Below are 12,928 nucleotides of genomic sequence, written 5' to 3'. Positions count from 1 at the left end.
TTATTTCATCTGTGCTTATTATTCTGTGTTACCCAAGTGAATACAGATGAAGACTGATATATGAGAGGGTGGAATAGTTGGGGGGGAAGCAGATGAACACCGCTGCTCACTCATCAAACCCTACTGACCCAGTGATATCTTGGAAGGGAAACCTACTGGTGCAGAGCCAACAACCTGCATCTGAACATTTAAAAAACAAAAGAGATGGTTGTTGACCTGTAGGGCCCAGGGGAAATCACTCTCTGCTGACCATTGATGGCTACACCGTTGAGGTCCATCAAAAGTATCAAGAATCTCACCTGGTCCCTTAACACCAGCTCCGTAGCCAAGAAAGCCCAGCAGTTCCTGTACTTCCTGTGAAGGCTGAGGAAAGTCCATCTCCCACTCTCCATCCTCACTACATTCAACAGAGGATGTAATGAGAACATCTTGTGCAACTGCAGCACTGCTTGGTTTGGAAGTTGGAGCACCTCAGACAGCAAGACCCTGCAGAGGAGAGTGAAGTCAGCAGAACAGACCATTGGGGACTCCCTTCCTACCACAAAGGACATCTACAACTCAATGTAGATGAAAGGTAATATGATGAAAGACTCCACACACCTCTTATGTAAACTGTTCTTCCTTCTGTCAACTGGTAGAAGGTACCATAGCACTTGGGCATATTGCCCAGATTGGGCAAGAGGTTTTCCCCCCCAAGCCATCAGGCTCCTGAGCTCTGAGAACTTTTGGGGATAGTGTACCGTGGATTTTAACTGTATACGTCCTAATATTTTAATGCGTTTAACTTCTATTCTAACTTATATTTATGTAAATCTACTCCATGGTCCCATCAAAGCGCTATCTCGTCTTTACTGACTTGTCCTTAACATTCTTTCCTTGCATTATATCTACAAGGCACCATGTTCACCTTTGCTCGCGAAGGGGTGGGCCATGATGATGATGATCTACGAGATTAAACCTTTCAGAATTGTATGGGGAATGGGGAAATAAAATGTTCTCCTTTTCATTTCTCAAATTTGAACGATTGCAATGAATCCATTTGAAAGGTAGCCTCGTTTGGAGCGTCCCCCGCCCCTGCAGCCTGAACGCGATTTTGACTTTGCGTGGGAAGCACGAAGGGCGGACAGGTCCTTTTGGACTGCGTCAGGCTCCCGTCCAGGCTCTTGTCAGAGCAACATGGAGGCGGTCGATCGTCCCATGAACGTGAACAACGAGGTGAGTGGGGACGCCGGAGAATGAGCGGCGGTCGCGGCCGTGTTCTCCCCTCGGCCAGACCGATTATTTTGTGTGGAACCTCCTTTCGTTCCGATTTGGCGACCGGGGTGGGGGGAGCACTCGAGGCGGCCAGAGAGCCGGGGCCCATGTGGCCGTGGAAGGTCCCCGTGGATATAACTCGCGGCGTGTGGTTAGATATTTTATTGAAGATCAATCCGTATATCACATAATTACAGTTATTGGTTAATGATGATTTATATACAAAAGAGGGTCAAAAAAAGAAGGCATTTGTTGACTGACTATTCACTGCATAATATTCGGTCAAGGGATGTTGTGTACTCATTTCCACACGGCACTTTGTACATGTAACCCTGTACCAAGCACAATACTCCAAAGTGCTGGTGAAGTTCAGCACGTCACGCACCAACATTTCGAGCCTTCCTCAGCAAAAAAAAAACAGACTTACACCTGAATAAAAAGGTGGGGGCAGAGGGGAGGAGAGAAGGGGCAAGAGAGGAGAACAGGCTAATAGGTTAGAAGTCTTAGGTGAGAGGATAGAAGAGAAAAATACTGAAAAGTGATAGGAGAGAGGGCAACACTTATAGGAGAAGGGAGTGGAGAACTGGAGGAAAGGAGATAGGGAAAGAGAGAATCGGGGAAGGCGTGTAACAGAAGTTGGAGAAGTCAGTGTTAAATTTATCTGGTTGGAGAGTGCCCAGGTGACATATAAAGTATTCCTCTAATTTGTGTGTGGTTTGACAGTGCATTCAGCCATGGACCAACAGGCCAGTGGTGTGTGTGGAATTAAAACCATTCGCCACTGGGAGAAACAGGTGCAGTAAATGACCCTTGCATATTCCTTAGTGAGTGTTACTTCACTTGGAAAGACTGTTTGGGGCTCCTTATGGTGGTAAATGAGGAGATGTGGTGTTTCCTGCAGTTACAGGAGTAGGTGTTGATGGGGCAAATGGTGGGAGGGATGAGTGGATGAGGGACACCAGGAGGGAGCTGACCCTGTGGAAAGGGGCGAGGGGGAGGGTAGATGTGTCTGGTGGCCAGATTGTATTGCAGAGGATAATATGTTGATGCGGAGGTTGGTGGGATTGTAGGTGACGATAAACAGAATTCTATCCTTGTGTCTTGTGATGGAGTGGGCCAGGGCAGATATGTGGGAAATCATGGCCCTCTTCTTTAAGTTGCAACAATGTCAGAATTCCCCATGCACCTTTACAGTGGGAAATGTTACACTTGCATCTGCAACCTCCTCCCTCACCACCATTTGGGGCCCCAATCAGTCCCTCCAAGTGAAGCAGCACTTCATTTTTGAATCTACATGGGTCATCGACTGCATCTGGTGCTCCCCTTGTGGCCTTCTCTATATTGGAGAGATGGGATACAGACTGGGAGATTATTTTGTTGAGTAGCTTTGCTTTGTTGCAGTAGCAAGGACCAATGGCCAATCATTTTCAATCCACACCATTCCACACTGACATCTAAATCTGTGGCCTCACAGATCAAATCAAAGCCATCTGCAAATTGGAGGAACAACAAGAGTACCCCTTCTGGGTACTCTCCAACTGGACAGCATTACCATTGACTTCTCCAATTTCCTTTAGCTCCCCTGAATCTCTCTCTTTCTCTCCTTCTGTCTCCTTTCCTCTAGCTCTCCACGGTTCCCTTCCCCCTCATATCGGAGCTATCCCTCCGCTATGACTTCTCAGCTTCCCTCCCCGCCCCCATATCCACCTCTTGCCTGTTCATCTGTGGTCCTGCTCCTTCCTCCCTTCCCTCCAACTCCCTCTCCTCCCCCCCCCCACCCACTTTTATTCAAACACCTGCCTTTTTCTTTTGCTCACTCCTTAATGCAGGACTCAGGCCTGAAATGTTGGTTACCCTTGACTTCCTATAGATACTGCATGACCTGCTAAGTTTTGCTAGCATATTTCTGTATTGCACTCAATCTTGGTGTCTGCATGTCAGAAATAAAACTTCTCACACATGAGTCTCTTTAAAACTGATGACACGACAAGCTTTATTTACAAGTCTGCAGAGTTGGACTCAACTGGCTTCTCACCAGTTAAGCCCCGATACATACAGTGCATTGATTTTTATACCCTTATTGTTTGCCCTTCCCCTTCTTATTAATACTGTTTTAATTGGTTAGTATTGCAAAAGCATTCTAAGTATAACTGCATTTTTAATTATCACGTTCGTTACGTACGCTGTGAACTCTACATACACTAAATTCTGTTTCTCACCCTTCTTATCAATCTTTTGTCTCCTGCATGTCTCTCACTATGACCATGAAAAGATAGGTTTAAAAAAAACATATCCAGCTGAACCTTTTGTCCTTGGCTGCTAGTAAGCTCCCTGTCCGTTCTGGCTTCCCTTTTTATGATTAATCATCACATTTTAACTTAAGTCATTTTAACTTAAATTCTCTATATAACAATCCACCCCTTTCTCTCTTTAAAATGTGTGTAATATATATATAGATATGAATGGGGATTTTAACCTGGGGAAGAGAAACGTTTTATGATACATTAATCTCGTGCTGAAGTAAAATTCTAACAGGGTCTCCCAGTCCCCCTGGTTGCATAGCCTGTTGGACCATGGAAATCACCAGGCTGCGTAGACAGGGAATAATACAGGGCAAAATAAGTAGGAGGAATAAAATACCTCCGATGACCCACAAGAAGGTACGCCACCAGGTTCCTCCAAACCATTTGTCCATCCAATTTAATTTTGCAAAAGGATGCCAGGTTTGAACCGGTACATGGGACAAAGTACGAATATTATCAGCGATTTTTCGAATGGCTTGGCCATTATCATCAATCTGTAAGCAGCAGTTAGTCAAATTAAGCTTTCCACATACACCTCCTTCCGTGGCTAGGAGATAGTCTAGGGCCAGACGGTTCTGATATATAGCAGAGCGCATTTGACCTTGCTGGGATGCAAGTAATTGCAGGGCTAGAGCTGTTTGATTTGTAACAATTTCAAGGACTGCTTGCAAGCGAATAATGCGATTTAACATATAAATAGGAGTACAATAACCCCAGGATCCATCTTGAGCCCATGTTGCGGGACCATAATATTGAATTATGCGTTCTGGAGGCCAATCATCTCCCCATTGTCCCAAATGTACCGTACTAGAGCGGGGCTGACGGTGTAATGTATCAAAAACCTTCACTCCTAATTTATGACCGTGATCGTGGGGTAGGAGGAAAAATTCTGGGCGGATTATTCCTAGGAAACAAGTTCCACTCCACTGTGAGGGAAGACGAGTAAAAGCTTTATTACCACATACCCAGAATAATCCATTTGGGGATACTCTATACCCCCTTTCCCAAACTCTTTTAAGAACGGGGTTTGATTGGTATGGTCCTGTGATGGTGGAACTGGTACAATTCCAAAACTGAATACTGCTATTAGACAGGGGTAGGCAATTAGTTTTAAAAACAGTGGATAAGAACCAAGTCAGGGGTTTAGGAAACCAAGTGAAAATACCAGGCGAAATGCGAATCCATACAGCCTTGCAGGGACTTTTTCCTACTGGGTATTTGCCGGTTCGTGAGAGACAATAAAAACCAGAGGGGACGTTAGAGAGAGACCAAGTTTCTCTTGATCTCGTTCGGTTAGTTGTCCAAATTCGGGAAATCATGGTCAATGAATTGATGGGCTCCCCCCACCAAGGCCATTGCTCTGACATCCGTGGACCCCCGCAGACCCAACAATTGGTTACATTAAAAGTTCCTGCAATTTTAGTTGCAAGATCTACAAAAAGGTTATCTCCTCCAATTGCATTACCGAAACTTTCATGGTTATTTGGATGGACTCGAACTAAGTCCGGTTGTCTTAAAGGGGCAGGCACTTTCGAGTGTGGAGTGGAACTTTTCATTGGAACAGTACGCTGGTGTATGCAAAACCAGAGTCCATCAGGGCATGGTGGGCCTGAGTCACCCTTCCAACCGTTAAGAGGGAAAGGAGTGGTATTAGGAATCTGTATATAATGACCCATATTATTTCCTTCTTTTTCCACACAAGGGGTATATGGATGTTGGGTGGTATTTTCTGCCCAGCATTTCTCAGGAACTGAGGTATGGGAAATGAAATTACCTTCCTTTCTTCCCCAAATGTGGTCCTGAAACAGGACCACTGTGTCTCTGCATTTCTTACATTTCATACCTGATAAAGACATAGGCAAACTAAGAAAAATCAAAGAACATAACAATAACATTGTGAATCAAGTCTTTCTGTGAAATCGTAAGGTAAGAGGTTTTTCTCCAGGAACACAAGTCCAATCTGAGTTCGTATCAGGGTCCTGAGGCGCCTCTACAGGTCCCTTAAATCTGGATGCGTGCGTCCACCCCTTCTCTCTTGTTCGTGCTGCAGCCTCTGTAGTTAAGAGAACTTGGTATGGACCTTCCCACTGGGGCTGGAGTTTTTCAGTTTTCCAGGTCTTGATGAGAATCCAGTCTCCTGGTTCCACTTTGTGTAAAGAAAAGTCTAAAGGCGGTGTTTGTGCCAATAGTCCTCTCTTTCGTAAATCTGCAAGAGAGCGTGACAGTGCCTGTAAATAGTTCCTAACAAATATATCCCCTTCCCCCAAGGTGGGACACCCCTCAACTGTACTCCAGAAGGGAAGCCCAAACATAATTTCATAAGGGGACAACCCTACATCTTTTCGTGGGGCTGTACGAATTCTCAACAAAGCCAGGGGCAGACACTTTATCCAAGGCATTTTAGTTTCCACCATTAATTTCGTCAATTGTATTTTTAGGGTTCCATTCATACGTTCAACCCTCCCTGAGCTTTGTGGATGCCAAGGGGTATGTAATTTCCAAGAAACCTGTAATGCATTACAAATCAATTGCTGGATTTTTGAAGAAAAATGTGGACCCCTGTCTGAGTCTATAGAATCCATTATACCATATCTGGGGATTATCTGCTCTAGGAGGAGGTGAGCTACTGTAGAGGCTGTAGCATTTACTGTTGGGAAGGCTTCCACCCATCGGGTAAAGTGATCTATTACCACCAACAGATATTTCCATCTTTGGACTTGAGGTAACTCTGTGAAGTCGATCTGGATACGTTGAAAAGGGCGTATGGCTAATGGTTGACCTCCCATGGTCCCTGTCCTCATTACCTTCTTATTAATTTTTGTGCATAGGTGACAATTCTGCACCTCCTGTTGGGCCAAGGTGTAGATTCCCTTACACACATATTCTCGAAGCACTGTGTCAGATAAGGCTTGGGTGCCCCAGTGGCTCTGATGATGCAGGTGTTTTAAAATATTGCGAGTTATTTCTTTATTTAGAACCATTCTTCCATCTGGTGTCTTCCATGTTCCATCAGGCAGCTGGCTTGCGCCCAGCTGAGCCATGTCCTTTTCTTAGCAGTGAAAATGGGAGCCTTCTTTATGCCTTGCCTTATTGGGATTAAGGTCAGCAAACGGACTTCTTGTTGCATGGCTGCCCTTTTGGCTTCTTCATCAGCCAGTCTGTTTCGAATTGCTGTCGGGGTATCTCCCCTCTGATGGCTTGGTATGTAGACCACTGCTATTTCCTGGGGTAATGTCAAGGCTTCTAAAGTCAGAGTAATCATCTGTTCGTGTGCCAATTCCTTTCCTCTTGATGTAATTAGACCACGCTCTTTCCAGATCTTACCAAAGGTATGCACTACCCCGTATGCGTATTTGGAATCAGTGTAAATCGTTCCAATTTTCTTTGCCAGTATTCTGAGGGCTCTCTGCAAGGCATATAGTTCACAGGATTGTGCTGACCAGCTTCCGGGTAGTCTTGTGGATTCTATTACTTTCCAAGTATTTCCTTCTATTATAGCATACCCACTTCTTCTCATTCCGTCAACACATCTGGCGGAGCCGTCAATGTAGAATTCATATCCTTCTCCCAGTGGAGTATCGCAAAGGTCTTCTCGGGTCTTGGTCTGAAGATCTGTCAACTCGACACAGTCGTGCTCCACCTCTCTCTCTGTTTCACTGCCGTATAAAAACTGAGCTGGGTTGCAGCTATTAATCTTTGCAAACTGTAGATCTTCTCCGACCATTAAAATGGTTTCATACTTTAATATGCGAGAATCAGTCAGCCATCGATGGGCAGTTTGTTTTAATAAAACACTCACAGAATGGGAGGTGTACACAGTCATCTTTCCTCCAAAAGTAAGTTTACGTGCTTCCTCTACCAACAGAGCAGCAGCCGCTACTCCCTGGATACACGTCGGCCATCCGCGAGATACTGGGTCCATCATTTTGGAAAGGAAAGCCACTGGGTGTCGCTGACCGCCTTTTTCCTGTGTTAAAACTCCCACAGCTGTTCCTTGCTTATGAGTGACAAATAGCTGGAAGGGCTGTTTTAAAGAGGGCAGAGTGAGTACCGGGGCTCGCGTCAGGCGATGCTTCAAGTCCTCAAACCATCCTTCCTCCTCTTGGGTCCATTTCAATGGATATTCATTTTCATTTGTCAGCTTTTCATACATAAACTTCACCAAAGCTGAGTAGTCCTCTATCCATAACCTACAGTAACCTAAGAGTCCCAGGAATTGTCTTATTTCCTTCTTATTACGGGGTAACGGCATTCTAGTGATTCCCGCAATCCGTTCAGGGGTAATCCGTTTCTGTCCTTTACTTATCTGGTGTCCCAGATATACCACAGTTCTCTCAACAAACTGTAACTTGTTCCTGGACACCCGTAGACCCTTTTTCCCCAGATAATTCAAGAGTCTAATTGTATCTCCCCTCATTTCTTGTTCCTTGGGTCCTGATAATAGTAAATCGTCCACATACTGCATTAGTTGGGAATCATCAGATTGTGGATAGTCCACCAGGATTTGTTCTAGCATTTGTCCAAACAGGTTCGGAGATTCAGTGAACCCTTGGGACAATACAGTCCACCGAAACTGTCTCCGTCTACCTGTCCATGGATTTTCCCATTCAAACGCAAACATATCTCTACTTTCCTCTTCTAATGGACACGTCCAGAAGGCATCCTTCAAGTCGATAACACTAAACCACTCATGGTCTGGGGGAATCCGACTCATAATAGTATAGGGATTAGGCACCACTGGGTGGCGGGTCTGAACAATAGCATTCAAACTTCTTAGATCCTGAACTAGGCGATAGGATCCATCTGACTTTTTCACTGGGAGTATAGGGGTGTTATAAGGTGACATGCATTCTTCTAATAGTCCGTCTCGTATTAGAGTCTCAATTACCGGCTGTAGCCCTTTTCTCCCTTCCAAAGAAATAGGATACTGACGTTTCCTTACCGGCTGATGACCTGGTATTAATGTGACATGTAAAGGTGGGATGTCCAGACCTCCTCGATTTCCCTCCTTATACCAGACTCTCTCGTCAATCTGCCGTTCATCCTCTTCCTTTAGAGCACAGAGGTGGACTCGCACTTCTCCGTCCACAGGGAGAGCACCCAAACCTAGGAGAGCCTGTAAGTCCCTTCCTAGGAGGTTAAATCCAGCCGACGGTAACAACAAGAGGTCTTGTACCCCTTCTCTTTCTTCCAGTTTCACTGTTACTTGGGGAATTATTGATACCATTCTGGGAGCCCCTTCTATCCCAGAAATTGTCAAATTACTTTTTACAGGCTCAGTTCCGATTGGCACAGTTATTACACTACTTCGTTCTGCTCCTGTGTCCACCATAAACACCACCTCTTCTCCCTTGGGACCAATTTTTAGTTTTACCAGGGGTTCCCTCTTATACTTGGTCCCTAACATTTGGAACCCCTGACACCCCTAATCTTCTTCCATAAGTTCGAGGGCACGCAATTCCCTCTTGTATCGGGGGCATTCCCTCTTAAAGTGTCCTTCCTCATTGCAGTAATAGCACTTAACGAACCTCCGGGGTCTTCCCTCTCTTGGATATCTTGGATTGTTTAGAGGAAGGTTTTGTTTTCTTTCCCCTCTGGATTCGGCATTCATCTGTCGGATAGTCTGTACCATAACCTTTGTCGCCCTCTTTTGATCTTCTTCTTCTCTCTGCACATATACTTTTTGCGCCTTTTTTAACAGGTCGCTTAGGGGTTTTTCGCTCCAGTCCTCCTCCTTTTCTAGTTTCTTTCTAATGTCCTGCCATGATTTGGAAACAAATTCAATTCGAATAAGCTGTTCACCCATTGGTGTACTAGGGTCCACGCCCGCATACTGTTGGACATTCTTTCTCACCCTCTCCAAAAAATCAGTAGGGGACTCGTCTTTCCCCTGGTGGTTCCCAAATGCCTTGGTGAAATTGTGACCCTTTGGCACAGCCTCCCGTATCCCTTTAATTGTCCACTCTCTATATTGTCTCATACTTGCCAATCCCTCGGGTGTTCGTTTGTCCCACCTGGGTTCATTTAAGGGATATTTTTGTTCATGGGGTCTGGTGTCCCCGGGTTGTTCATATTCCCACATGAGGAGGGCAGCCCGTCGAATCATCTGCCTCTCCTGGGGTGAGAATAATGTTCCCATTATTGCCTGCATCTCTTCCCACGTATATGTGTTTGGTCCCAGGAATTGGTCAAGCTGTTCAGCCAGTCCTATAGGATCTTCTAATAACTTTTTCATTTCTTTCTTAAATCCCCGCACCTCTGTACTAGTTAGGGGAACATTCACATATCCCGTTCCCCCTCCCGGTCCTCCCATAGGAACTTCCCTCAGGGGATTTAGGCTTATTGAAAATTTTGATGGTCCTGGACCAGTCTGGGATCTTGTCCAGGGTCGGTTTACCGGTGGAAGTTTAGGGTCCGACTCCCTTAATTCATCCTTTTTTTCCCGGCCCCTTTCGGGGCAATCAGATTCATCACCTTTCCCCTCCGGTAATGAGCTTTCCTCGGGCGCAGTAGGCACCGGGGGAATATAAGGAGGGGGAAGGTTGTCCAGAGGTTCCCATTTCTTTTCTCCCGCTACCCTCAATTTAAAACATTTTGTTAAGGATCCTGGCCAGGGAACCCAACAAAATGCATATGCTGACTCTTCTTGATTCACCTTTGGTCTCGAATTTACATATATGTTTATTGCTTGTCTAACCCAATCCTCATCAGATCCAAATTTCGGCCACCAGACCGAGGAACCTTTAATAGGTTGCTTCGACCAAAGGAGACAATATTGAACCATCTTTTTCTTGTTTTTGTCTCGATATCTTTTACTATCCCAATTTTCAAACATTCTCCCCAAAGGGCTGTCAAGGGGAACTCCCAGGAATTGTCCTGAATTTTCAGACGAGCCCTTAGATTTTGATCCTCCCATTTTCCCACCTAGATCTGTTTATCGTTGCTGAGGACCCTCTCGTTCTGGACCCTACTCCCTTCTTCTCAGACGCCTCGTCGGAGGTACTGTCCCTCCTTCGGTTACCGCTGAGGTTTCCCTGGGGTTGACCCCTCTCTTCTCGGCACTTCGTCGGAGGTGCTGTCCCTCCTTCGGTTACCGCCGAGGTTTCCCTGGGGTCTATCCTAGAGTCCCACGACAGGGTCCTCACGCCACGACAAAAGCTCTATACCTGATCTATTACGTTAGGTTTTTTTTATCCAAACAGGTGTATCCCGTTACACCTGTTACCCAATCCCCACACCACAATCGTAAGTCGTCACTTACCGGTGTCTTCCCGGGGATTGAACCGTCACCCTTCTCCTCTCCGTCTTGTCGTGTCACCTTGTCCGGATACCACTCGCTCAAGCCGCCCGAAGCGACGAGCAAGGGACTAGGAGCCGCTGAACTCAGCGGGGTGCACCGCCTCCGATGTCCCTCTTCTCGCCTCCCCTCACGGCCGGAGTGTAGATCCCGGACGAGCCCCCATTTGTCAGAAATAAAACTTCTCACACATGAGTCTCTTTAAAACTGATGACATGACAAGCTTTATTTACAAGTCTGCAGAGTTGGACTCAACTGGCTTCTCACCAGTTAAGCCCCGATACATACAGTGCATTGATTTTTATACCCTTATTGTTTGCCCTTCCCCTTCTTATTAATACTGTTTTAATTGGTTAGTATTGCAAAAGCATTCTAAGTATAACTGCATTTTTAATTATCACGTTCGTTACGTACGCTGTGAACTCTACATACACTAAATTCTGTTTCTCACCCTTCTTATCAATCTTTTGTCTCCTGCATGTCTCTCACTATGACCATGAAAAGATAGGTTTAAAAAAAACATATCCAGCTGAACCTTTTGTCCTTGGCTGCTAGTAAGCTCCCTGTCCGTTCTGGCTTCCCTTTTTATGATTAATCATCACATTTTAACTTAAGTCATTTTAACCTAAATTCTCTATATAACATGCAGACTTTCCTGTTTAATACTGTACTCAGCACTCTGTTTTATTATTACACTACTTGCTTGAGGTTTAGGTTGACTTGTCTGAATAGCACACACATCGTTTTACTGGATCTTGCTACTTGTGACAATGAACAATTCAATTCATCCCTTTTTTTGTTCATGCAGGGAAGACCATGTGACCTGGAGTTTTTATGCTACATGGCTGAAGTTCTGTCTCATAAATCTTTTCCTCTTTCCTTTATTTACCAAATGCCATCCATGTTTCTTTTTTTTTCTTTCCTGGCCTTCCCTCCGGTGATGAGCTGTGTCCCCAGTTCTCTGGGGCATGTTGTACTTGGTACTGAAAATCAGACTAGCCGAGTGTTCATGAACATTTTCAACCTCTCTGCTGCAGTCAGAAGTTCCCACCTGCTTCAAATGGGCATCACTCTCCCCATCCTGGTCGGTGCCCATGAAGAGTAGGGTGAGCTGCCTCAATGACTATCATCCAGTAGCACTAACTTCTACTGTGATGAAATGCTTTTGAGAGGCTGATCGTGGCCAGAATTAACAGACACTTAAGCAAAAATCTGGACCTGCTGCAATTTGCCTCTCGTCACAATCGCTCCACAGCAGATGCAATATAATTGTTTCTCCACTCAAAAACAGCAGCTCATAAATGTGGCTGCTTTTCATCGACTACAGCTTGGGCTTCAATACTATTATTCCCTCAGTGCGCCTCCTCACTGATTATCAACACTGGCGCACCCGCTGGTCTACTCATGACTGTGTGGCCAGGCATAATTCCAATGCCATCTACAAGTTTGCCGATGACACCACGGTTGTTGGCAGAATCATAAACAGAAATGAGGAAGGCTCGCCAGCGTCTATTCTTTGTGAGGTGCTTGAGGAGATTCGGTACGTCACCGAAGACTCTTGAAAACGTCTACAGGTGTACCATGAAGAGCATTCTGGCTGGTTGCATAACTGCCTGGTATGGAGGCACCTACTCTCAGGACAAGAATTGTTAACTTGGCCTGCGACATCGCAGGCACCAGACTTCACTCCATCGAGGATATCTACGTGAGGCGGTGTCTTAAAAAAGCAGCCTCTAGCCTCAAAGACCCCCACCACCCAGACTGCACCCTCTTCATTGCTACCATCGGGAGAAAGGTACAGGAGCCTAAAGACGAGCACTCAACGGCACAAGGACGGCTTCTTCCCTGCCGCCATTAGATTCCTGAATAATCAATGAGCCAAAGACACTGCCTTACATTTCATGCACTTTTATTTTTATATATTAGTGTTGTGTAATGGTTCATATTATGAATGTTTGCACTAAGATGCTGCTGCAACACCCCAAATTTCATGATTTGTTCGTGACAATAAATTTTGATTCTGGACATTAAAGATGCTATAGAAATACAAGTTGTAGGTTTGACAGTGAATCTA

The 12,928-nt window shown here is 45.3% G+C and overlaps 2 protein-coding genes across 7 annotated transcripts in view; one reads left to right on the top strand and one right to left on the bottom strand.

Moving 5' to 3' along the window:
- Nucleotides 1–1,127: 1,127 nt before the first annotated feature.
- Nucleotides 1,128–12,928, top strand: part of srfbp1 (serum response factor binding protein 1) — a 233,650-nt gene continuing 221,849 nt past the window's right edge. For 3 of the 6 annotated variants that reach the window (XM_069893689.1, XM_069893760.1, XM_069893755.1), the window contains exon 1: nucleotides 1,128–1,215. Coding sequence is in view for 1 of the 6 variants with exons in the window: in XM_069893681.1 (XP_069749782.1) it covers nucleotides 1,177–1,215 (39 nt within the window). In the remaining 5 variants the exon portion in view is untranslated. The remainder of the gene's footprint in view (nucleotides 1,216–12,928) is intronic. The other 3 variants (XM_069893681.1, XM_069893700.1, XM_069893728.1) reach the window with 3 other exon arrangements.
- Nucleotides 3,221–11,491, bottom strand: LOC138740674 (endogenous retrovirus group 3 member 1 Env polyprotein-like). The gene is made up of 2 exons (XM_069893666.1): nucleotides 10,819–11,491; nucleotides 3,221–5,763 (listed from the first exon to the last, which is right to left on the bottom strand). The coding sequence occupies exon 2, from the start codon at nucleotides 5,450–5,452 to the stop codon at nucleotides 3,749–3,751; it is 1,704 nt and encodes a 567-aa protein (XP_069749767.1). The 5' UTR covers nucleotides 5,453–5,763; nucleotides 10,819–11,491; the 3' UTR covers nucleotides 3,221–3,748.

This window comes from Narcine bancroftii, chromosome 1 (assembly GCF_036971445.1).
Source record: "Narcine bancroftii isolate sNarBan1 chromosome 1, sNarBan1.hap1, whole genome shotgun sequence".
In the NCBI taxonomy this organism is placed as follows: Eukaryota; Metazoa; Chordata; class Chondrichthyes; order Torpediniformes; family Narcinidae; genus Narcine; species Narcine bancroftii.
This window is presented reverse-complemented; position numbering and strand designations above follow the sequence as displayed.